The 23,966-nt window shown below is 42.0% G+C and overlaps 1 protein-coding gene across 2 annotated transcripts in view; it reads right to left on the bottom strand.

Annotated features, from left to right (window-relative positions):
• Positions 1–23,966, bottom strand: part of cep112 (centrosomal protein 112) — a 96,939-nt gene that overhangs the window by 41,621 nt on the left and 31,352 nt on the right. For both annotated transcript variants that reach the window (XM_041956924.1, XM_041956925.1), the window contains exons 17-19: positions 13,983–14,118; positions 10,581–10,688; positions 5,826–6,008 (exon numbers count right to left, since the gene is read on the bottom strand). In XM_041956924.1, coding sequence (XP_041812858.1) covers positions 5,826–6,008; positions 10,581–10,688; positions 13,983–14,118 — 427 coding nt within the window. The remainder of the gene's footprint in view (positions 1–5,825; positions 6,009–10,580; positions 10,689–13,982; positions 14,119–23,966) is intronic.

Below are 23,966 nucleotides of genomic sequence, written 5' to 3'. Positions count from 1 at the left end.
GAAAACAACACCGAGTCAAGTGTAAACTTGCTGCACAGACAAGCCAGCATGGCTGAGGAGTTTCTTGATAACATTTTAACCCACGTGCTGCTGTCTTTGCAAACCGCATTGTGACAGTTGTTGAGGCAGCATCCTTTATCGACTCGACAGCCAGGATGCGCTGGTAATACTGGCGGCGTCCTGTGTTTGATTACAACCACAACAAAGCTGCCACTCATTTCCACTATTCTGTAACATACAAGCCTTCTCTGCAGGAAGAAGCCCAGCTATGTTTTGGAGAGTGTCCACATGTTTTACGAAGAAGTGATCCCTGATTTTTGATTTACACGATTAAACAAAACAGAAAAAACAACAAATAAATAAAAAAGGGGAAAATGAGTAATCAGTTCAGTATATGTTCAAAAATAGTTAAGACTTAATAGATGAAAATGTTTGTGGATTGCTGTCAGATATGAAAGATATAATAGCAAAGAAGTGACATGTCTTCCCCATCCAAAAAGCACTACATGAAGGTTACATAACCTTTCTCACAGTGGATATAATGACTTGGCAAACACAGGTGTAAATAATAACATTTACGACAGTTGTGTTCCATGCCGGCATGTCAGTGCCAGGGCTCTGGTATTGTGCATGCTGGCTTCCTGACATGGCTCACAGGCACACCGAAATGGAGCGGAGACATAATTAATCTTATTAGTCACACCTGTGTTTTTCCTGCTTTGACAACTCAAATGGCTGCTGTGAGAACAGTCTGCATCAGCATGGCAGGTGGAATATTTTTAGCATCAACTCTGTTGACCTGAGCATTAAAGCTTACTTATGTCTAGACTTGTTCTACTCTGAAAACTTCTGAGTTTGAAAGAATTTGTTTTTGACATTTTGGGAAATAAAGTTTGTGTATAAATTAAACAAATAATATCTAACATGCAGTGTTACTTAGTGAGCTTTAGAGGTGTTGGTAGGCAGGTTTTGTGTTTTAGCTTTGGCTAGCTGCTTTCAGTCTTTATGCTAAGCTAATCAGCTGCAACCTCCAGCTCCAAAGTTAATGTAGATACTGCACTTAAATGAGAGAGGTATCTTCTTATCTAACTCTTGGCAAGAAAGCCAATAAGCATATTCCTCAAAATGTCGGACTATTCCATTAACACATAATTTCTTCATGATCTGTTCACGGCCTTGACCTTCACTGTAGCCCCCATGCTAATCCCTGTCTAACTTTCTTTGACTTAAATACAAAACAGCATATTGCATTGGCCATATTGATACTTAATCTAGTAATCTTCACTTTATTTATTGTAACACATAAACTAGAAATGTGAGTGAATTTTCTTTTACAAAACTGTGGAACAAGACCTGCTTAAGTAAAAAAGAAATAAAATTTGACCGAACAGAAAAAAAGGAATCAAATCATAAAAGTAAAACCATACGTGCTATAAAAGGGAAATATGCAGCCATTCTGTAAGAAAGTGAATCTTATATCACAGCTGGTACATATTTCATGTGAACAATGCTCTGATATTGTGTTAGCAATATAACTCACAAGCATCAACCAATGAAATAACAATTTCTCCCTCAAAATATGAATAATGTATTAGTGTTTAGACTCTGATATACATACAATACATACGCATTATTTGACTGAGCTAAGCAAGGAAAACGGAGGAAAGAGTGTGGTAATGAATGTTTTATTGTTGTCAGCTAAAGATTCATCTGGTGAGATCCAAGATGTGATGTATGCACATACTAAATGGCTTCATGGATTCAAAGAGCTCACGCTGTAACGCTCACATACATCACAGAGCATCAGCACTCACTGGTGACTTCGCCCATGATCAATCGTACTGAAGGGGGAGGGAGAAAAAAAAATCACCTGGTTTCTGACGTAAATGTGTGGGAAGACGTGATGAAATCATTTAAAGAGCCACAAACGCAGTGACATGCCAGCTCAGTGGGACACACAAGACAAGATCCACTTGACGATACCAGATCTCAGGGACCAATCATTTTGTCAATGACAACACAGTGAGAAAATCAATGTGCACAATGATCTAGCTGTCTGCCTTGTTCTCCTCATCAGACATCCCCTTAGCTTTGACTTAGTCTGTCATCACCCTCTTCATTTGACTCATCTTAATCATGTACTCGGGAGTGAAATGCTTTGAAAAATTGACAGCATCATTATTTAGTCCATCACGGCCCAGAAGAAAGACCCCACAAGACTCTCGTGCTCTCCCATGCTGTTTGAAGTCCAGATGGCATGTACGCTCCTTTAGAAAAGACATAATAATTCTGGAAAATAATACCCATAAAACTAGTTTTGAGGAGGAGCTGGTGGGAAAAATATGAATGACGGGTTTTTGCATAGAACAAACAATTCTGTTGTTTGCAAAAAAAAAACAAGGCTTCAAATTAATTTATAACGCTGGCCCTAGTTTTTGAAGTCAAACTCTTACTAATGTTTAACAATTGAAAAGCCTCACAGACACAAAATAGAGAACATTAAGAACAATGGCAACAGTGAAATATATTAAACTGTTTTATCATATAATACAATTCATCTTTACATTTCCAAAAATGCTTTTTAGAAGAAAGATTCATTTTGTATAGAATATAAAATAATGAGAAAAGGTTCTGGACAAATTGAAAATTATTGTTAAACATATGTTTAACATCCCATGGGTGGATGTGCACTCACCACATATTTCTCATCAGAATATCCCTACAAGGGAGTCAAAAAACGACAGGCCGCTACATCCGGATATGGGCGTGTTAGGGGTATACCGGTGATGGATTCCCAAAACATTCTACAAAACCCCTTCGTCCTCTGGGGGGCATTGATCAGCTAACAGAACAACACAGCACAGGCTGTGGGCAAACATGTTTTACCAGCAAGACGTTTCATCATCCTGGACCAACAGCCAACGGAAAGCTTGCTTTCACACTTTGGTATTTTCCAAAATGGCTTAAGAAACAGCTTATTCTTTGAAGAGCAACAGCATCAGGTCCACAAGGCTGGAAATGGTGAGTTAATTCAATGAGTCGGTGCGAGGCCAACTTCTCACACCAGGCCTTGAATCCAGCTACTTAATTCATGCGAAGGAAAGGTAATGTGTGAATGTTGAAAACTGAACGATGTAGTCGTCCTGAACGCAAAAGAAGCCCCATGTACACAACAGTACACAACAGATGGGCCATATAGCCTTTACAGCATGTAGTGGCTACATGATGGGTGAAGCCAGAGTATCTTGGATAACAAACTGGGATGAGGTGGGCTGAGGACAATGTGTCCCTGTGTGAGATTTTTTTTTTTTAGCTCTTGCCTCCAATCGCTGCTACGACTCACTGGCTCTCCTTCTCAAACACAGGCAGGAGTCAGGAACGCTATTTATTAGTGTCCCGCCACATCAAGGAGATGAGCGGGTATTACTCATCCTATGAGTGTGTGACTGACATTTGCTGTTCCATTCGCCAACTTCCAAGCTGCAACTGTCTTTCCACTGTTTCCAGGAAGACTTAGAGAAAGTGTGAGACAGAGAGAGGCAGAAATAATGAGGCCTGGGTTCAATCGCCACTGCAGACATTTGGGTTGCGTGCTACTGACATGTCACTTGATGACAATATCTTTGTCCATCTGACCCATGTGGTGGGAGTGTGTTGTTTGATGTGCTGGAAAAAAGTCAGAGACCCTCAGACGCAGAGGAGAAATGAAAACATCTTTACACAAAGTGCTCTACGTTTTCTGTAAGCATCAACAAAATGCTGGGGGTTTTTTTAGAAATTCAGTTCATATTTTCATAACTTTCCCCATCCTGTGCCATGTGTTTAGAAAGGCTGCCGGTGAGCGCCACATCGCCATCAATGCGACTGAGTTCTCAGAGGGTAAACATCTTTGGTAATGCAAAAGTGTTTAATAATAAGTGGCTTGGCTCAATGTAAAAAAAAAAAGCTCATGTTTAATACATATCTGCTGCTGGTATGCCAGCTTCTTGTCATTTCAACGGCACATCCATGGAAAAGAGCTCACACAGGAAGTCAAGCCAGCTCACATCCCGACCAGTTTCACAACCTCACAATCCTGAACTCCATCTTTCCAAGGCCTGAGTGACAAAATCATGATTTCTGCTGCTTTAACATCTGACACTAGGCAGGCGTCTGATCTCTCCTCAAAATACTGCACAAGCAAACAGGAACTGAGAATACGAGATGAGTACTGGGGAAGTTTGTTTTCTGTCACCTCTGGAGAAGCTAAGATTTGTCAAACTAGGCGTCATTTTGACATGCGGAGGGTGGCATGTTATCAGCAGAAGTGTCCTGTTGTGACGGCATCTCCAGGAAACCAAATAACACACTAGCTGGTGTCATCGGTGCTGTGAAAGGCATTTCCCGCAAATATGAGACAAGGGAACATTAAAAAAGACACAAGACTTTTCCCCTTATGTTACACAGCTTCTAGCTTTTTAAAGACATTTTGCACTTTGAGCGGTCTATTAAATAATCGCCTCAATATGACAAAGAGGCAACGAATGCCGTAATACTTTGACATTTGAGCTAACAACAGGGGGCAGTTTTGAATCTTCGTGGGAGCATCCCTTCTAGTTTCACTGTTTACACTTAAAATGTAAACATGAATAAAAAAATTAAATATGGAAGTCGTCAAAAACTGTTGAATTTCACAAGAAAAATAGGCTTTCACCATCACAGTGTAGGCAAAAAAAAAAGTTGACGTTGTTAAGCTATTAGTGATAAATGTAAATTGTTTCTTAAATTCACTTAGTAAATGATTCGCACTTAGTGATGGCAAAATAAAACATACAATAGTTTCCGCTAAGTACGATTTCATTCGCCGTCTGGCACCATCTGTGCCCACATTTGGTGAGAACGCAGTTTGGCCACAAATACCACACACACGCATGCCTGAATCCTTATCACCAGCTAAACAAAATTCTCTGCATGCTGACAATGGCCATTTCATTAGGAAGCCTGAAGAGTCAAACACATCCCCAGCTGGGAGCTGGTTTGTCAAATGGCTTCCCGCAGAGCTCCAAGCTAGCCCAGGCTGGATAGAGGCAAAAACAGAGCGAGAGGTATGAGATGAAGACCTGCTGCTGGTTAACAGAATAGCTCCTCAGTGTCAGGGATGTCCATTAATATAGACCCAAATGTCATACACTCACTGTGGCTATCGATGCTAAAATGAGAGAGTAACCACAGTTTTCCGCAGGGAGATGGCTACCTGCAGTGAGAGGAGAATGCCTTGCAGAGATACACTTCGGTGGGAGCACAGGGCGCTTGACGCTGGTCCACACAGCGAAAAATAAAAAAGAAACGCGACCCAGGGTTTTCGAATAAAAGCTTGGTGCTCAACAGAACAGCTTTCTTCTCCTTCATCTGGCTACCTGTGGTTTCTGGATTTCAAGTCTTTACGCTTCTATCACGAAACCCTGCTGCGATAAAAAAAAATAATAATAAAAAAACCCATCAGAATAACGTTAGGACTTGGGGCAGGGTGATTTTTCGGTTTCATTTTGTGGTTTTTTTTTTACTTATTCTGAATCGCGGCACTGTTTTTACCCAAATAAAGTTTAATTCAAATTAAAACAAAATTAAAATGTTTCCGTACGCTCACACTATACAGCAATCTATAAAATCATTCAAATACAATGTCAATATCTGTTTTGCTTTGCATAAAAAAGTGTCTTAACCCGCTGCGCTTTTGAAACCCCAGGAAAACGTCAATGGGCAAAATACAAAATGGTTGTCCATGGGAGAGCGATGGGTCAGCAACTGTGTGTGTGTGCAAACGTGGATCACTGGAGACCCCCTACCTGGGCATCGCGCTTCCTCCACTCCTGGGTGTGCTGTTGGTGCTGTTGTAGGGCGGCCCTGGCCTGCCTCTCCAGGCTGCTCACCTCCTGCTGGCGCTCCTGGACCAGGCTGTCCTTTTCCGCGCTGTGCTGCTGCTGTAGCCGCGTCCTCTCCTGCTCGTGCTGCATGCGCTGCTCAGCCATCTGATTGGACAAGCAGGCAAAGAGAGACTTCATCAGCCAACACACACTCAGAGCAACCCTGTCGTCATGACAACTTGTCCATCCACCGATCCATTCAACCTTTCTTCGTCCTATTCCTTCTACCCCTTCCCTCCACCGGGAACACCCATGTGCCCAACCACATTGGCGAAATTGGTAGGAAGGAGGGGAAAAAAGCGAGAAAAGTTTTTCCGCTTCCTCACATTGTCGGAGGACAACACGATGTGATGTGTTTACATCTGGCTTGCTCCCCCGCCCTCCCACCTCTCCTGCCAATTGCACAGACCAGCCCTCAATGTCCCACTCCTCTCTCTCTTCAAATCTGTCCCCCTCGCCCTATTCTGCGATCGGCATATAAAAGAGCAGTTAGTGTGGGCTATGCATGCAAGCTGGTAGGGGTTAGCCATCTGGCTGCAGTAACTACCCGATGCCCCATGCTATGCGCCTGACAGCATGCGAAAATCGGCTTAGGCGTCGACGATGATGATCATTATAAACCCGAACTGGAGAGGGAGGCGAGGACAGCAGAAACTTTGAGGATAACCGAGAAGATGCTAAATGACTCTTGATACTGCTTTTACCTGTAATTGTATTCACATGATTAATTTAACCAATTTCAAATCCACTTATTCCAATTATTAATCAATATCAGTTTCCGCGTTTTGCTCAAGTATGCTCAACAGCTACCAGGCTGCTATGACTGGGGTTCATGCTGCTAATGAAGGATATCTGAAATGGAGTATAGCAAGGACCTGTATGTACCAGTTAGCAAGAAGGCTTGGTTACGGTATAAACATACAGTAGATTTCAGTCTCACTGGAGTTGCGAACAGCTTCACACAATACAACAGAGGAAAATAAAACATGTTTAATGGGACAGAAAGCCCCAATTTTTCAGGCTTAATCATCCTGCCATCCAAAGCAAGTCTGTATCCCAGCATGACTGTGAGCGGAGTCACCTGCTGAGAGGTGAGCCTTGCCAACGGAGCTCCCAGCCCCAAAGCCTTTCCCAGGCTCTATTCCGTTCCCACTCCCCCATGGCGGGAGGACCAGTGACCCCCACACCATCCCGTCGTGCAGCCCCAGCCGGAGCCTTGAAAGGACAGCAGGAGCCTGGGGCCCATTCGCCTCCCTGCTTTGAAGCTAATCCCCTGCACATTGTGCTTGACGGCACCCTACCTGGCCTGCCAGAGAAGCGGAGATCCACAGCCTCTATGCCCGGTGCCTGCTCTATCCATAGCCCTATCTTTGGACGTTGCGTGCTATTCAGAGCAGGTGATGAATGAGGGGCTATCTACAGGAAGCCGGATTCCTTCCCCGGCACTGAGAGGAAGGCCACAATAGACACTTCATTTTGGCAGCCAAGAATTTACCCTTCAGCTTTTGGGAGAGCTTTGCTAAATGCCCCCTGAAAAGGGCAATGGGAGGAATTATAGCTAGATAAAAATGTATTTTATCTCTGTGGCTCAGTTAATGGCAGGCGAACACAGACACATACATTACACCCTCAAGAAATCTCACACATGCCATTTTTCCAGGACATAATAGAACACCAGAGAGCTCCATTAGACAAACACTATCCAGAGTGTGGGCAACATCATCCACATGCTGCCACTGGTGATGCTGATGCTGTCTACGGTACATTCCACAGACAGGCAAATTTGCACCGCCTTCATTTCCCATTCAAAGGCACAATAGATACAAATCAGATCCACAGGCAGAGTACGTTGTCCCACAGAGGTAGCCAGAGTTATACAGCAGCCCAAGTTACAGCTGACAGATTGATAAGCAGGCAATTGCTTCAAGAACTGCCCAGCAGGACAGCAGGACATGCGGTAACAGAAACTGGGGGAGGATATCGTGGCTTACTGTTCGCTCCTGTTTAGAGTCTCGGGCCATGGGGGTTTTGGAGGAAAAAGGGGACCTGAGGTGAAACGAAAATAAAGAAATGGGCAAGATAGATCCATTGTGAGGAAAACAGCTAAAGAAAAAGATGGAGAGGAGAGGAGATGACAGAGAGCAGACCCAGCAAGGAGCCGGTTGTGACATCACGTAGCGCCAGCGTGCAGCGGAGGATGCTGGGTGCTGCGGTTCTTAAAGGGACCGGCGTGGCGTTTATGAGGGAAGACTGAGTCGGTTATAGCACAGCTTGGTGCCACAGATACAGAGTGGGTCGGGTGTTACTGCACAGCACGACTCCTGTCAGCCTGACATGGTTTTGTGTGTGTGTGTGTGTGTGTGTGTGTGTGTGTGTGTGTGTGTGTGTGTGTGTCTGCTCACATTGAGACAGGACAGTGAGGTAATGGGCTTCTTTCAGCCCTGGGGCGGGGGGGTCTGAAATGTTTGGGATGTAGGAGGAAAGAGGAGGGTGTGGAGGAGAGTAGAACAGAAGCCCTATCTGGGCTCAGCAGGGGAGGCTTGGGTGAGTGTGGAAGGGGAGGGAGAGATGGAAGAAAGACAAATCTCTTATTCCTTACTGTAGGGTTTGAAATGAAGATGGCCAGTGAGCAGTGCCAAGTATGGACATGAGTGCATAGCTATCTATGGACAGCCACACATCTGCATCTCCATAGAGTCTTTTAATATTCATTTTCACAATCTGACATCTGAAGAGCGAGGCTGTTGAGATTTTCCTTATCTCTCAAGGCCATGACTCCAAACCACACATTTGACCTCTACTACATCACCCCAACGTCAAGAGACAGAGCTTTGTCAGGATACCATGACGTCCAGCTGCCAGGGGGGTCAGCTGCAAAACAACTAATTCATACATAGCTCCCTTTTTAAAGTCTCATTGAAGCTGCCCTTGGGTGAATGTTCTTTTGTGAGCATCTGAATGGACAAACTTGACCCCTGCAATCTTGTGACACCAATGGAGTGGAGGCACGGGAGAACAGGCCTCCACTAAGTACTTGTGGTCAGGCTTGTGTGCGTGCAAAACCGCAGTATACAGTATGTAAAATGGCAGTAACTCATGAATAATCACCCGTTTTCATGTGCATACAGACACATTTCCTCTCTTTCTTTCACTACCCTTCTAACTGTAGCTAATGCCACCAGCACTCATCAACATCATCACAAAGACAAGTACTTCGTCTTTATATGTTTTTTATCTGAAAGACAAAAGCCTTCCTGATGTGCTGCTAACCCTGTGTAGCTGGATTCAACTGTCAACTGCACCCCCACTCTCTGTAGCAGCAGATGATAATCGTCACTTGAAGATTTTCTGCAACGCTTTGATTACTTACCTGTTTTTCACATGAGATGGAATTTATGATTTCTCAGAACAATGTACTGGGGTTGGCACTCAAAACACTGATGGAATCTCACAGTTACTGGGTCATTCCAGAGGGATTAAAATGTTGTTTTGGATACTATCTGTTAAACCGTTTTTAGTGGCATTGTGTGCTTTCTATGACAATAGACCCTTGCCGCAAGAGTTAAAAAGGTGCATTTCCCAGTTAAACTTGTTCCTGGTGGATATTTTAAAACGATTTCTATATAGTGAATAAATCAGATCTTATTTGAATCTTTTTAAAGTTTTCCCCCATACACGTCAGTATAATTACAAACGCAAGCATTCAGCCATGGAGCAAATCAATGATGGAGAACCATTTCTCCACTCCTTGGAAATAACACCGGCTTTATATTCTCCACTTACAACTATCTACAGCAAATTACACGCGGTGTAAACTCCGTCTGGCCTGGAAATGAGTGTTATCATGCTTATTATCCGTTAGGTAGAGTGCTAGTTTAGAGGCTGAACATCAATCACGTTGTGGATACAGACAGGGCATAGAGATGCTACACCAGTTAGTGCTGTATGCACTTTTACCATCATTTAAAGGAACAATTAAAGAATTAAAACAATATTTATCATTTAATAGCAGTCTAGGGATATATGAATGTAAATATCTCTTATCACATGGTGCAATTAGTTGCTATGCAGGGTTGCTTTATTAAAATATTCAATCACATTGTTTAAGTATAACAGGCCGGTGAGGTTAAAGTGCCCTGCCTCCTCCAATGAGACTGGCTGCCTCCAGTAATATCCATTTCTGTGGTTTGACTGAATCTGATGCTCTCATCTCATCTAAGAGATGTCTTCCTATCAGCAAGCCAGATTTCAACGAGTTGTGAAAATGGTTTCTAGACTCCCAATCGAAGAAGAGTAACGGAGATGGGATGATAAGGGGACAGTGCGTCTGCTATGCAGATTGCATTAGTTTTCAATTGGCAACGTTTAAGATATTTATTGAGTTGCAATCTAAGCTTAATCTAAAGCATGTCCCTTATCATGAGAAATTAATCATGTGGAACAGATGGGGAGGAATAACAAGACTATTCCAAATGGAAGTCAGTCTCCTTGGCTGGCTCCAGGGGGCCAAGTGTTCACTGATAATAGAGAGACGATAACAATGTGATGATGATGAGGATGGAGGCAAGAGGAGAATTCTTTCCCCTGACTACATTATGAGCACAAAGGCAAGAAAACTATAACTACAGGTATACATACTGCAGACAGACGGACATAAAATTACTGACTCATACAGACCTGCTGCTCGTATTTCTGTCTGAGTGCATCAAGTTGGTGGGAAAAGTCTTTGGCCTGGTTCTCCCTGAGGGACTTGGAGTGGATCAGATCCTCCTCTACCTTCTCCATCTGGAGGAAAAGAGGAAAACAAAAACACAAATTTATTACTATTTTGACTGACTGAAAATAATTCAACAGTCAAAAATATAGGTTATAAAATGTTTGGGTAAAACATTTAGTCTGGCTGTACAATCTGGAACACATTTATTTTTCTGAAAACCGCACATAACATCCCGCTCAAAATCTCGGATTTCAGATGATTGGACATACATTTCTGCTCAGTACTTTTTCATTAGTTCTAGCTGATGCATGCATAATCACACCATAAGTACAATAAATCATGCAGAACATGCAGAACTTGCAACATAACACCATGCATCTGCAGCACAGTGATGCTACTGTAACATTTTCCTTTTCATTTGAAATTAATGAACTGCCATTGGGAAGAAATATTCATTGCATCACGTGTGATACGATGGTAATGATATTGTTCTAACAGCACATCAATATATTAACCTATTCATCAAAGTACAACATAATTACCATTAAATATGTAATACCAGTAGTTCACATCAATATTCACAGGTGCAGGAAAATAACCGCAACTCCAGGACTCAAGTAAAAGCAACACAGTTAGAAATAAGAAAGTTAAAAGCTGCTGCCTCTTTGAGGACTTTGTGTTTCTTTGGAAAAAAGGGGATTTGACAATATTTACGCTATTTATCTTAACTCAACTTCCTTGCAGCCTACCGCTTTTCATATTTTCTGTTCAGGTGACGATAATCAAAACAATTGGAAATGTAATTTGCTGAAACGCCTCTGTATCTGGGCTATGCCGTGTGTAACGCTCAGGAAATGCTAAATGTATTTTGATTAATCCATTTAAAATACTGAAGCCTCCTTTGAACTATGCACGCAACAGAGATTTGATTCCGTATGGTGCTTCTTTTTTCCCAACCAAAATAGGGCAGACTCTTTCCTTTAAGTGCAGTCTAAAAGTGGGATGCTGATTTTAAAATGAGAGAAAGACAGAGGGAGGAAGAGAGTGATACAGATAATCCATTTAGATATAACACCATCTGCAGACAGAGAGAGGGAGAAAATTATGAGAGGGAAGATGGAAGGATGAAAAAGAGAGAGTAAAAAACTTCTTTTGAAGTACTTTCTGCAACATTAAAGCCTTAGCAGGAGGACGTGATGGAGCGATGCGCACGTGGGGTGGGGAGAGGGAAGGAGGGAGAGAGGATGACAAGGAAGCAGAAGAGACTGCTCCCTCTCTCCTGTGGCTTTGATGTGGGCTGAGGATAAAATCAGATTGAATACTGGGATGCCAGGGGCGCAATGGGAAAAGAAGGAATGAGCATGAGATGGAAGGATGACAACAGGAGAAAAGAGTAGGGGGAAGCAGGGGCAAAATACAGCAATACAGACAATTTTCCAAGCATCAGAAAAGAAGACATCACTTCCCCCCTAGTAAAATAAATAAATAAATGAATAAAACAGCAAGTGTAGCCCTGCACAACCCCCAGAAAGTTGGGACTCTGTGTAAAGCATAAATAACTAATAAATAATTTGGAAAGCCTTTTTGACATACACTTTGGAAAACAGTACAAAGACAATATATTTAATGTTTCACCTCATCAGCTTCATTGATTTTTGTAAATGTCTTCTAATTCTGAATTTGATGCAGCAACACGTTTCAAACAGGTTGAGACCGGAGCTCAAAAGACTGGGAAAGATGTGGAAAACTCCCAAAACACCTGTTTGGAACATTCCACGGGTAAATAGGTTGATTGGTAACAGGTGAGAGTATCATGAAAGGGGCATCCTGAAAAGGCTCAGTCGTTCACAAGTGAGGATGAGGCAAGTTCACCACTTTGTGAACACATGATTGTTTGGATTGGGAACACTTTGTAAAACCACTGTTAGTAAACACAACTAGTTTGCAAATGATTGCATTCTGGTTTTATTTACATATCACATCTAAACTTTTTTGAAATCTGGGTTGTGAAAAACAAACCAAAATTCTCTAACTATAAAAATTACATTACAGTGTTGTATTGTATGGTCCCCTATGCATACTCACAAAGCACAGATTACAAAAAATAGTTTCACAGGTGGTAAAAATAGTTTTATTTTTGTACTAGTAGACTGTGTGCTTTTCCTAAAGGGTCCAAGCATCTACAGCATTGAATACAGCGAAAAAGAATATCTCTTTTCAGGTGCTTTCTTTGGCTTCTTTAGGGTTCAGATGCAAGCATCACAATTTCAATACTACAAACATTTTTTTAATTCAGTCTGTGGGAATAAAGGTCTGTGTAACCACAAACATCCATGCATAAATTTGACTCCCACATGAACTCGCTTGCTTTCTTACACTTCGTGTATACTACCACACTCATTACCCGCTTACTTCACCAATCACCATCTAAAACTTGCTAATCTCCCCTAACAAGCAGCCGTTTAAAACATTCAGGACCACACTCAGCACTGCCTCGTCAATAATGCGCGCACACACAGACACAGACGCACACGCGCACACACACAGCCTAAAATGCTTGACAATCACCTATAGACAAACTGACTTGTAGGACAGCATTGGAAGTTTTACAGCTGAGTGCATATCGATCGGAGAACTCTCCCAATAAGCAGCAGCCCACGCGGTGTGAGGCGCTGATCGTGAGGCCGGCCTGACGTACTAATTAGTTTGCTTGCCTAGTGCGCGAGATGTGATCCCGTTCTCCACTGGAAACCAAGCATCCCACGTCACGCCCACTGAGAGGAAGTGAGGTCAACGTGTGGTAGCAGAGAAAGGAATGCAGCTACTTAATGAGCATTATAAATCTTTTCATTCTTTTAGAATGACTAAATGAGAGAATATGGCCATGGGATGATAATGTTCTTGGTTCTCACTTATAGATTTTTCAGTATAGAAGCTTTTAAGGGGGAAGTGACGGGGAGGGAGAGAGACGGAGGGAGAAAGACATACGGAGGAATTCAAGCGCAGCCAGCGTGGCGCCCTGTTGCATCTGTGGTCAGGCTGTGTCTCATTGCACCTACAAAATGTGTGTGTGTGTGTGTGTGTGTGTGTGTCTGCATCGTCCTGGTTACTGCCTATCAAACAGCGTACTGTTTGTGGTAAAGCAAACATGCAAAGGGGTAACAGTGCATATGTGTGTCTGTGTAAATGCATACAACAGGAAACAAAAAAAGACTAATGTGCAGTATGTGCATGATTATCAGGATGTACAGTATGCACACATATAACAGAACAGATGTTAATGGATACCTCTTTCTGGTAACATACACTGTACATTCAATGTGTGTTTTATGCACATTTGTGTGTGTGTGTGTGTGTCAGACCTGGAGTTTCATGTCAGCATAGGCCTTCTCAGAGCTGAGCTCCACCTGTTTCTTGAACTGCTCCAGCGCCGTATCTGCCTGCTGGATCTGCTGCCGTTGGCTCTCCCTGGCTCTGTCCAGCTGGCTTTCCATCTCCCTTCAAACCGAACACACACACACACACATGCACATACACAAATGACTATATGAAGCCATAGAAATTCAACTGCAGACCAGAATACTTTGTTAAGAAAGTATGTGAGCTTTCTTTTTCTACGACTTTTAAAGCAGTAGTAACACCGTGCTTTCGAGAACAAAAAGAAAGAGAGAGATTGAAGGAGCTGAAACAGTGCATGTTTTCAATCTGACCATGTGCAATAAAAAAGTCACCAAAATCTTCTGATAACATTTTGACATGTTAATACGACCATTTTTTCATTTTGATGAAGAGCAGAGTGATGGAAAAGTGATTTTAGCATTCAATTCTACCGTATCCATCAGCTCAAATAACATGGTTTGTGTATGCGGATGTGTATTTTTCACATTGTGGGGACATAAATCTGTTAACACAGTCACATGGTGGAGAATTGGCTTCCTTATGGGGACAAAATAACGTGAATCATTAAATATTAGGGTGAAGACTTAGGTTAAGCTTAGGGTAAGGATTAGGCAAGAAGTGATTATGGTTATAGTTCGAGCTAAGTCTCCAAGAAATGGATGGAAGTACGTAATGTGCCCAAAAGTGATGGAAACATGGTGTGTGTGTGTGTGTGTGTGTCTTCTATGCAGGTACACTGCTGCTATTGCTGGCAAATGTCAGGTCACAGAGCTGCAGGCTGAGTGGATTGACAGGCACACTAAGAGGGACAGCCTCATACTGAGTGCTGTCAGCGCCCAGCCGAGAGGCCCAGCCACAACATCATATACCGCAGCACCAAGCAACTGTCAAGCCTAACCCACGGAGGGTGTGTGGGTACAGGAATGTGTGGCGGGGTGTATGGAAAGAGGGTTACTGAGTTGAGAAGTGAAGGAAGAGTGAAGGTGTTATTTTTGTAAACCACCTGAGAATTTACATGTTGAAATTTACAGTCAGAGAGATCACGTACCAATGTCCCGTACTAATAAGTACAAATAAATGCCTGGCAGATTAGATCATAGATATCAGCTTACTATGATGCCTTTTATATCAATATCCAATGAGGAAACTCTGCAGTCAACATGATGACAGACATGATTTGTTTTTGGCGTCAATATTCATATTGGATTTGGAGTGCTGGAAGTTGGCAGGCTCCTATATCCATTACATGACTTTTCTTGAAGAGGACGTGTTGCTGAAATCCAATAAATCTTGATAATATTCCTGTTATTAAATGTTTATTGTATATCATTTAGTGCTGTCTCATTAATAAAACAATGAACAAAATAATATGTGCCTTAATGACACAATACAGTACTCACATAATTTGCTTTTAACATAGAAGTACAACATAGAACATAGAACATAGAAGTGATTCAGGTATTAATTTAATAATTCAATTGGTTGCCCCACTGCATTCTATGATAACATGTTTGTATCACATGTGCATATATATAGTCAGTAAGTTATTATTCAATAAATATTTGCATGTTCTCTCCAAGAGCACAGACTAGCATCCAATCACAATTCAAGTTCAGTACAATGAGTGTATCATAAGAAATAGTTAAAACTTATTAAAAATGCCTCTCTGGCAGCTACACTGAGGGGAACTATATGAAACTGGGGTTGTTAGATAAAAAAATGCAGGTTTTAAGAACAGATGGCAAACAGGCTGTTTTATACTGCTCTGAATCACAAAATTTTGTAAGATAATCTTTTTGCACTCCTGGTCCTGCTATTCATGAGTGTTCTATGGTAATAATGGCACGGGTGAACCTTACTGAAAAAGTCAATGAACTAATGACATTTTCACAGCCTTTCACATTGAATGTGCAGCTGTTCAACACTGAACATCAACAGAAAGTAAAGCCATTTTTCTAAGCTGCAAAGACACAACTGTGAACTTGCAGTTCACTTCAGCGGCGCCTGAAACCTTCCAAGACCCTTCTTCTGATCAATGCACAAAGATGACAACATTGGAGAGAGAATCTGTTTGGCTGTGCGTGTGTTTTTCAGTGTGGTGTGTACAATACTATGTGGGTATGTGTGTGTGTGGCTGCGTCGCGTTTCTCCTGCGCCCTTGCAAATTAACTAAGATTAGATGGATAATTATTCCCCGTGGACAGACGAGCAGGAGGAGGAATGAATTTTTGGCCAGTGGATGAGACTTTAAACCAATTAGAAGCACAACTGTCACAAAATTACAACAGGCACACACTGGGTAGTGGGGTGGACTAATACTCCACACATTTATCTGTATTTCTCAAAGCAGGAGGACTGTCAGGTGAGTGTGATTGTGTAAATTAAAATTCATAAAGGATATAGCTGATAAACTGACAAAGTTATGAAAACCACAGTAGGCAGCACAATGAACACACCAAGAGAAAAACACAAAAAAACATGCTGTATAATATATGTTGAGGGTCGACAGCTGAGAGGACCTCTTTATATATTTGAATGGTCTTTCAAGCTTTTAGGTTGTAGAAAGTCCTCTTTACAAATAGATTTTGTAAAGAGGATTTCCAAAAAAATCTAATGTTTTGCACATGGAGAACAAAACGCTGTGCAATGGTTCAACCACACTGTCTACTGAAAGGGCAGAAAGAGACAAAGATACCTCTGAGTAACAGTTAACTCAAAAAATAAGACATCAGCAGTCATTGGTAAAAGAAGGTTTAGCATCTAAATCTGTGCAGATTTAAATAGGAACAGGTTCCTGTTTCAGAGTCCAGTGCACAATAAGCCTATAACAGCCAGAATGTTGCAAAGCTATTCTTAAAACTTCAAAATAGAAATAGGTTAGTCCAACGATAGCACTTTTGGAATTGGACCACTGAATATTGGCTGAACATATTATGAACTAAAAAAAAAAAAAAAAAAAAAAAAATCCAACCTATTCAGTGCAACCACGGTGTAAACTGCAGAGGACCCAAAGACAATATTCAAAGCCCAAATGCACCGTTGTTGACAATGATCGAGGGCAGCCTTTCCCAAACCTCGTGACCCAATATGAGTCACAGACGCATTTTTGTTATGACAGAGAGAGCATCAATATAAGTGGTGATTCCAAATTTCTGAACAGTAACGTATGTCTATCGAGAAAACTATAGTCATTACCTGCACACAAAGTTTGCATTTTTGTCAAGTGATCAACCACTTCCCATTATCAAAAGCAACAACTCTTTATAGAGATTGAACAAAAAATGAAAAAAAAAAAAACAGAAATAGAGAAAGACACAGGAGATAAAAACAGCAAAATAAAAAGAAGGCAATAAAAAAGCAAAGAACAGAAGCAGAGGATTGAAAAAGGAATGTGCAAGCTTTCGCTCCTCTTTATAGTGTTCTGTCTCTTTGTAATTTTGGTCTCTCTCATGTCGGACATCAAACGACAAAGAAATTGTTTTTTTTTCTCTCCCCAATTTTGTGTACTCTGTAATTATTAATCAGTCTCGTTGCATGACTGCCTTCCGGGCTCAGACAGACACAAAGGATATGTGGAGAGACCGAGATGGAAAAAAGAAAGACAGAGGAAAAGAGAGGGGGAAGATGGAAAAGAGGATGTCACAGAAATAGCAAGTTTTTTAAACTTCCAAGGCAGAGCAGAATGAATTGGGTGTGTGTCTCGCTGGAGAGTGTGTGTACGGGTGTGCGCATGTGCGTGTATGTGAGCCTTTGTTCATGAGCCACAATCCTGAACCCTGCGTGTGACTGACAACTCTACTCAAGGAATGCACTATGACTAAGTTGGAGCTGGCTGCTGGGCCTAAACCTCTGAGGATACACCGAAAAAATTCACTGCAGCTAACTTCAAGTGTGTGACAGACTGAAACATATTATGCTCTAAAGCTGAGGAGAGCAGGTGAGCACATGGCAGCTTCAGCGATTCCTCGGAGAATAGCTCTGTGTGTGTGTGTGTGTTTCTCTGTGTGTGTGTGGTCACTGGAGCGGTAGACAGCATGTCACCATCAATAACAGAGCAATGAGGGTGAGATGAGAGGACAGCAAAAAAAGAATCAGGGAGGCCTGGCAGGGAGAAACAGAGAGGGTAAGGACGGAGAGGGGTGCCAGCACCAGGGCGGCCCGTTGGCTTTAAATGGATCTCTGGTCAGAAAAGTGGAAGGAGAGGAGGCTCAAATTAAAGATGTGCCTTCTCTAAAGAGGAAGTCCTCTCATCCCTCAATCCTAAACGGCTGTTTAAAGGGGAGGAAGAGAGGGAGGCGAGGAGAGAGGAGTGTTTGTGCTAGAAAGGGTGAAAGAGCTTCCGCCATCCAGCCGCCTGGCAGACAGGAGGGGTGCAGGGATGCCGGCGTTTTCCGGACTGCCCTAACCACACAATGCCACGTGCTGCCTGTGCGTGCACCACATGCTGGATATACAGACACCTTATATAAACATTTACATACACATACAGTTAATACAAGAGTACACATTAAAGTTAATGCACACAGAGCCAACTGTAATTGCTTATGCAAATATTCTTTTCATGTAAGCGAAGTATTTAAGAATTGTATGGGCTGTGATGTGGGTGGAGCAGCACATGGAAAAGACTGACAAACAGACTAGAATGCACGCTTGCATGTGGATGCCTCTGGTCTCTAGTATAAAAAGACAGAGAGAGAGTGTGTGTGTGTGTGTGTGTGTGTGTGTGTGTGTGTGTGTGTGTGCAAGTGCATGAGAGTGCCCGTGCATCTGTGTCTGTGAGCTCATCCAAACGGAATGATAACGAATCCACAGACACATCAAAGGGGCCTGGAAAAAAGAGGGAGCACCAAAAAAAAAAGAGAGAGAGAGAGAAAATGCAAAACTGAAATATTCAGCGCCCTCTGAAGAAAAAATAAAACAGGCTTGGTTTTCATCCGCATCCCCAGAGAAAGAGAAAGGGAGAGAAAAAAGACAGAAACAGACACAGAATAGGAGACAGACCACAAATAAGTGAACACAAAAGAGAGACAGCACAAGGGCAAGAAAATATTAAAGACAGAGAGAGAGAAAGAGTTAAAAAGGGAGAGTAAAAAACAGAATCGTTGAGCTTGATGGCTTTAAAACTGCCTTCAAATGTGGCCTGTTTACAAACAGCATTTTACATCAAGATTTGAAACAAAATGGCCACATAAGTAGAAAGGATGAGGCTTTGTTATCATTGTCTGTCTCCCACAGCAGCATCGGTGTACACCAGTCATCTGGGTGCCTGCAAGGAACAGTTGCCTAACTGGTGTTGATACCAGCCTCACTTAAAATAAGTCAGTGTTGCACAATTGCTAATCCTTAAATCGAGCTTCAACCTCCTGGTACACTTCAGTATTTACAACAGTCCCATAGATGTAAAGTCTATTAGACTATTACAAACCCTTTTGAACTGAGATGGTAATATTTCAGCACTTTCTGACATTTTTTGGACCAAATGATGAATCTATAATGAAAATAATTGTTAGACTCACATAGATTAAATTCAAAGAAAGGTCAAGCGTTAGCCACAGATCACTGCACGTTGCAGAAGGGAAGGCTTAGTGCTTTGCCATGACAGATGACATTTCAATTCATCATACAAACTGGCTCCTTTGAAGCTTGTGCACTCCCATCAACACTGGGGATGAAACCAGTGACTTTCCCTCGTGCTAGTTACTGTGTCAAAGCCAACTGAACACCCTAAGGAGAGAGAAGAGCATGAAGAGAATCTGGTGCAGCCCAGGCTGACAGTGTCACTATGTGGGTGGATAAACATGTGGGTAGGCTAGAACAAAAAGACTTACTAGATGTCTGCTTCGTACTTTAAAATGGCTCTGGAGTTCAGAGTTATTAAATGTTTCTATACAACTCTTTTCTGCTTCAGTATAGTCCAGATATGTTGAAGAAAGAGTGTCATCTATTCTTTGTATACGTGGAACTCAAATTGTGCCTACAGCACAGAAAAGCAAAATGCACAAGGTTGCATGAAGTTATTATTAAAAATGTTCTGAGTTGAAGAAAAGAAGAGGAGAGAAGAGATTTTACTCATGACATGATTTCGAATGGGGATTTTCTTGCCTTCGCTGCGCATTTAGATGCTATTTGGCTTCATGAATTATGCAGACTACAGCATAAAATGCTAAATCAACTAGGCACGAGTCCCTAAAGTAAACATACTGTATTTACATATCCCAAACATTATACAATGGAAAATGAAGCCGGAAGGTTTTTAATGAAACAACGAAAGCCCTGAAGACAATCTATTGAGATTGAGTTGTTTCAGTGCATGAGTTGGCTTGTGCCTGCTTTGGTAATAATTCATACCGTCAGTGCGTATTTGTAAGCGCACTAGCTTAATGTAAAAATGTCAAACAAGGTTTGGTGTGATAATCACATAGGCAAGGGAAGGCATTTAACATCATTACACCATGAAAACTCACGATATCAATCTGGGGCACATATTAAGTGATATGTAGATACTGCAATGATCAGATACAACAGCTAAATGTCAGGATAACTATTAATTTATTTTTCCAGATTAGAAAGTTATTATCTGCCCCATTATCTATCCATTTAATTCACTATTCAAAAAGACAAAAAGAATCTTTGAACCTAAGTACTAAAATAAACAGCTTTTCTTTTTGATATTTTAGTCCCATGTTTTTCGTTGGGATAGCGCTCATGTCTGCAAATCAGCGTTCAATACATTGATTATAATAAAGTATATTGCAGAAGTATCTGAGGAGGCAATTGCCCTTTAACTCAGAGAGCCTTGGCTACAGGACCCAGTTAAAGAGCTCTTTACAATTTTCCTTTAGTCCGGTCTGTGAATCGAACTGGCGCTTCACCCATCTCCATCCTCCCCTTTCAATGCAGCTACCATGGGAGTAAATATTGAGCCCTAGCAGCTTTTCAATATTCAGGATCCATACCTCCACCTGCTCCTGCACCTCACCACTAACTGGGCCTCTGCTCAGCTGCCTCTGGTCCCTCTCCGGACCACCACCCCTGCTTCCTCCATCCATCCCTCCTGTCATGGGAGAGGAATGCTGAGAAAGATAAGACCACTTCAAAAGACACACACAGATGTAGAGCATGCATGTGCACACACACAGGACAACATGAAAGAACATACTAGGTGCATCGTACACGTTTAAGAGCAGAGGGGCATTATCTCATGTAAGCATGTGGGCATGCATGCACAAACACAGAGAGAGACAAACAATGACACACATACAAAGACAGACACGTACACACACACAAACTTTAAACTGAACAGGATCGTGATTTAAGAAAACAGTGTAAATTATACATATCCCATCCATGACACCATGAGTGTGTGCACAGGGTTGGACTGGCGCTCACACAGCCGGTGTGTTAGCCGTTCATAAAAGATGAGCACACTTTCCCTCCAGCTGCCTAAAGTTGAAGCTGCCTCTGCCACTCTAAACTGTAAACGATCAAACTGAGCAGAAGTTACCGCTGAGACACAGTCAGAGTTGCAACAACCCTGCACCACAACCTGAGCAGGCATGTGGTTTTGATAAAGCCAGTTGGGTGCCAAGCAGCAGGAAGAAGGACTGGAATGGTACAGGTGGGAGACCATGGAGAGAAAAAATAAATAAATCTAGAAATAAACCAGGTGTTTTTCTTTTTCCTTACTTTGAACATTCAGGTGATTTTCTGATGTTTTTAAATTGTGATTTGGAGGTCACTGTTGCAAAAGCAGGCAAGCTGTTTCCCAGATGAGCTCCCCCTCTCTCTCTCTTCTCTCCCCCTCTGTGGTACATCTCTCCATCTCTATGCTAATGCCCTGTAATGATCTGAGGCACGTTGGGATGAAAGAAAAGGAGACAAACTTGTTTTCTGCACAGCTTTGTAGTGCTTTCTGTTGTTGTTGCTATAGTAACGCAGGGCTGGAACTCAAATTGACACAGCGATGCATATTTGCATGGCAGGAGAGGGTTATTTTTCTTTTTATATGGGAAAGAAAGAGTGGGTGTAAAGCATGGAAAGACAGCTATATATGTTACATACGAACAACCATAATCAGAACTGCCAGCACATCGATCATCAGTTGTTGTCCTACTTATACAAAAGAAGTAATAAAAGATAAGAATACATAAACTGTTATCAACAGATCTATGTTGTCTTTTAACAGTAGACTGTGTGGGTCAAGAAACACACAAAATATATATCATAACACAGCGCACATACCACATAATATCTGACCATGAAAGGCATGTTGAACAGTTCTACTTGTTTAATTTCATCATCCATCCTCCCATCTTCACACACACATGCATGCACATACACAAACACACACACACACCCCTGTGTGCAATCTTGCTTTGACTTTGAAGTTCTCCTGGATCGCCTTTAAAGGCCGTCAGACAGCAGGCAGGTAACAGACATCAGACTGCTTAGCGTGCGTGCGCGTCTGTGTGTGTGCGTGGAGCCTGAGTACTTAATTAGCTGAGAGCCCAATGGCCCACTCGCCGTTTCTCAGTGTTTAACACTAAACGAGGGAATGACTGGCTCGTTACTGATACTAACAACAAGGATAATTTATGCACAAACGGATCTGTCTGCTGTGTTTAAGCTTGTCCTCTGTTGGCGGGCTGACAATGACAAGCACAAACAATAAGCAGGCAAACCATCAATGTCCCTTTGCGATCTTTATGCTGAATGCTAAACGCCACAAAACTGCAAAATTTGTTTTCATGTTGTTTCAAAGAAAGAAACACAAAGGAGCTGTAATAATAACCACATCCTACAGGTTAATACAATTTCTAAATCACAAAAAAAGATTTATCCTTGGTTTTAGAGGTCATTAAAAAAAGTGTTTAGTTTAGACACAAAGTGCCTTGGGCCACTGACGAGGACCCAAGAAAGTAGCAAATACAGTCATGTTCAACCCCTCTTCCTAATCCACTGCCTCTGGGTTGGTCTTATATTGTGGCAAACAGCTGAAAACCTCTCAAAGGGGGGGTGATGGCACTGTGACTGGCCTTGGCTGGGTATGGCTGGAACTGGAGCTGAGGTTGTTGAATGGGCGTTGTGCTTAATTGTGCAGAACGCATTTTAGTTTTGCCAGGGAAACTGTGATCTGCTTGTGACAAAGTAATGTGGTCCAGTATGGGATTAATTACCCAGCGGAATGTCCTGACTGGCTGGTTGGCTGACTGGCTGGGGTCTGGTGAAGTCTAAGATGTCTGCAGAGTGTGTAGGTCTGGAGGGAAGGGAGTGACTAGGCTAAAGGGTGACAGTTAGAAGCCAAGGGAGTGATGAGGAAACAAAAGTAGCCCTCTACTTTTAGGGTAATTACTGTTAATAATTATCAGGAGTGAAACAGCCAAGTTTGAATACTGAGGCAGAATTTACACAATTATTATCATATGCAACATTACTCTGACTTGTTTATTAATCAGTCCCTGTATGTCAAGCCAAAACTTCTACTGTGAAACCAGGTTATAAATAGAACATCATTAGCATATTTAATTGTTTTTTGTGTCATCGCCTTATAAAGTTGTTATTATGTTGTTATTATGTATTCACTTGGAGTCCTGTTTCTTGCCGCCTGATGAATGCAAGTCTTATATTCACTCTTGTTTTATCTGTTTTTTTTTGCATCCATCAGCTCTGGAGTGTAATATCCGACTGTTTAGCTGCTAAATGCTCGAATGTTTACCAGCTAGTTGCTAACTTTATCTATCCGCTGTTTGGTGCCGGACGGGTAGAGTATGGTGGGTCTTTCAGAGCTGTTTCACTCAAAACAGCTTTATGAGCATGAACCAAAACACTAAAATTGTAGGCCACGAACCCAAAACATAGTGCTGAAAGGTGCTAAAAACATCTGTCGAGCAGAGGGGAACTGCTGAGTTGGTGATAATTATGTGAGGAGTTCATGTAAGAGCAATCGC

Source organism: Chelmon rostratus, chromosome 17 (assembly GCF_017976325.1).
Source record: "Chelmon rostratus isolate fCheRos1 chromosome 17, fCheRos1.pri, whole genome shotgun sequence".
Classification (NCBI taxonomy): Eukaryota; Metazoa; Chordata; class Actinopteri; order Chaetodontiformes; family Chaetodontidae; genus Chelmon; species Chelmon rostratus.
This window is presented reverse-complemented; position numbering and strand designations above follow the sequence as displayed.